This window comes from Hoplias malabaricus, chromosome 10 (genome assembly GCF_029633855.1).
Source record: "Hoplias malabaricus isolate fHopMal1 chromosome 10, fHopMal1.hap1, whole genome shotgun sequence".
Taxonomy (NCBI): domain Eukaryota; kingdom Metazoa; phylum Chordata; class Actinopteri; order Characiformes; family Erythrinidae; genus Hoplias; species Hoplias malabaricus.
The window spans coordinates 40,698,839-40,701,338 of NC_089809.1; the positions used below are offsets into that span (position 1 = coordinate 40,698,839).

Consider the following 2,500-nt stretch of genomic DNA (forward strand, 5'->3'; position numbering starts at 1 on the left):
GTGTTACAGTTTAGACGAATGTATTACTAAATTATAAACATGATATACAGATATTTAGGTATTTATTATTATATTTTTATGTACTATATTCTGCTGGTTTTGGTCGGGAGGCTCCTGAAACACCTACTGGAGGGCGAGAGGGTAAAAAGTCTGTGGGCAAGTGGGAGGAATCCTTCTGGGAACTGTAGTGAATTAAGAGTACAGGGGGTCCTCGACTTACGACGTTGATCTGTTCCTACGTCGTGTCGTAAACTGATTTTCGGTGTAAGTCGGAACATGTGTGTGTATAAACATGCTAACTTTACTGCTTAACACACTCCAGGCTGTATTAACTACATCAGGGGGATGAAATGGCACTCGATGGAACAAACTGTATCTTGTAAAACTCAAATTAAATTAAAAAATTAACCTAGATTAGTGCTATGTTTATTGTTTTTTCCCGTTGGACCATGAGATCCAAACTGAAGTGTGAACAGAACCACCTCCATCACACGAGTCTACTTTCCTCAGCCAATCAACATGCCCCGTTTACTCCACTGTTTATTTTTTCTACTCGTTTTATTAACACTAGTTTGATCAGAAGGGGAAGCACTGCACTGGAACTCTTCCCACCAGCACCGTCATCTTCTCACGAGCCTCAGAAATCCCTCTGTTCATTTGTTCACTACTCAAACACAATGTAAATAAAGCGCTGGGAGACTGAACTTCAAATACTGAAGCTGATTCATCAACTGCGCTCCTTTCTCCACTTGTTTCCTCACATTTGAAAAAGACTCAGATTATTCAGTGCAGTCAAATCTGGCCTTTTTTAAAAACAATTTTAATGAACAAAAAGGTTGCCTTTCAGTTCACTTACAGTTGCTCATAACATCATACTATTCATGTGGATGAGTGAATGGCTTTGTAATGTGTGTGTGTGTGTGTGTGTGAGGTACTAACCTGTGAGGCCAGGACAGTTGTGTTTGCCTGTGGTGGAGGAGGTGGGGGAGCAGGAGCTCTGCGTTTCTTGGGCTCTGCTTTAGGAGACAGTCTGGACAGGTTCATGGCTGACTGAGACTGACCCAGAGTGTTGGGTCTCACCTCCACACACGGCCCCCCAACCACAGACAGACCCTAGAACAGAAACAATAATAGTGAACGCACATCCCGATATTAACACTCACACACAAACACACGAGATCCTGCAACATTCCTCTGACTTGAAGTTTTTATTTGAACCTCTGGTATTCTCTCAGCTTCATGAAGGATGTCCTTCAGGCTCCAACAACTCCAGCACAGGCTGAGCACTACAGAACTGTGTAAATTATTATAAATTCAGCTTCAAAATCTACAACTACAATAGAACAAGGTACAGATATGTTCCCTAACGGAAGATAATGTGTACGTTCCTTGAGCGTATCACCACAGTAACAGCATTTCTGAGAGTGTTCTCTACACCCAACTACCCTTATTGCTTTCCTCTCCTACTTCCTAAATGTTACACACACACACACTCTCTTGGATGAGTCCTAAGCCAAAAGATGTGTCGCAGGGCAACCGCTGCTGTGCGCTTGGGGTCGGGGTGAACAGCGAGCGGCTCATTATCATTTAAAGGAACAGGTGCTGAAAGCAGGCGTTCTGAACAGGGCTGTTTACACGGCTGGGGCTCGTGGGGTTATGACCAAAGCAGGTCACAGACGTTTCATTAAGAACCAGAGCTGTGTTCCACTGTGGCGCAAAGGCTGGGCAATATGACTCCTTTAAATAAAGACTGCTGAAGTGTCCCCTGTGAAACTCGCACCAAAATTCACGAGGCTTTAGTCGTAAGAAAATCACGAGCGTCCGTTACGGACCATCAGCCTCGTCCCCCGTGCACAGGGAACTCTCCACAGTCTTTGATTCTCTCGATGATGTCGTGTTCAGTAGGTGGTGGGATCTAGTCTTTTCTTAGCACCATTTACTTTAGCCTTTTGTTGCACCGCTCTCAACTTTTTTGACGTGTTGCTGCCAAGTGCCTCACCTCTCACTCGACTGTGAGGGAATGAGTCTATGAGGTGTCCATGTTAAACAACATTAATAAGGTTCAAACTAAAACAATCACTTTAGCACACTGAGCCACTGCTATTAGAAGTGATCTCTAACTAAAATGTATTGTTATTATTAAAAACACAAATGCAGTATGAATTGAACTCCTCTCCTTTTCAAGAGCTATGACAAAGGGAAAATGACTTTACAGTAACAGCTGGGACTCAGGGCGCAGGCGTAAAGCTGTGCGTGGAGGACAGGCACATCCCCTCTGTCTCCTGCGCTCAGAACAGAATGTTCAACACCGTCGGCGCGTTATGTAACACGAGAAAGAGCAACACTGGGCTTCTGGCTGTGTTTGCGCTGGGAGGCTGTACCTGAGTGTGTGTAATTAGAGGGAGACGACTGCTGCGTCGCCACGTGCCGAGTGTGTGGAAACACCCTGAAGGTCGTGGCAGAGGATGCAGAACGTTCACAATCAGAACTAATCACAGTC

At 44.7% G+C, this 2,500-nt stretch overlaps 1 protein-coding gene across 7 annotated transcripts in view; it reads right to left on the reverse strand.

Annotated features, from left to right (window-relative positions):
• cobl (cordon-bleu WH2 repeat protein) overlaps nucleotides 1-2,500 on the reverse strand; it is a 112,410-nt gene that overhangs the window by 48,024 nt on the left and 61,886 nt on the right. For all 7 annotated transcript variants that reach the window (XM_066682375.1, XM_066682373.1, XM_066682379.1 and 4 more), the window contains one exon: nucleotides 940-1,113. In XM_066682375.1, coding sequence (XP_066538472.1) covers nucleotides 940-1,113 — 174 coding nt within the window. The remainder of the gene's footprint in view (nucleotides 1-939; nucleotides 1,114-2,500) is intronic.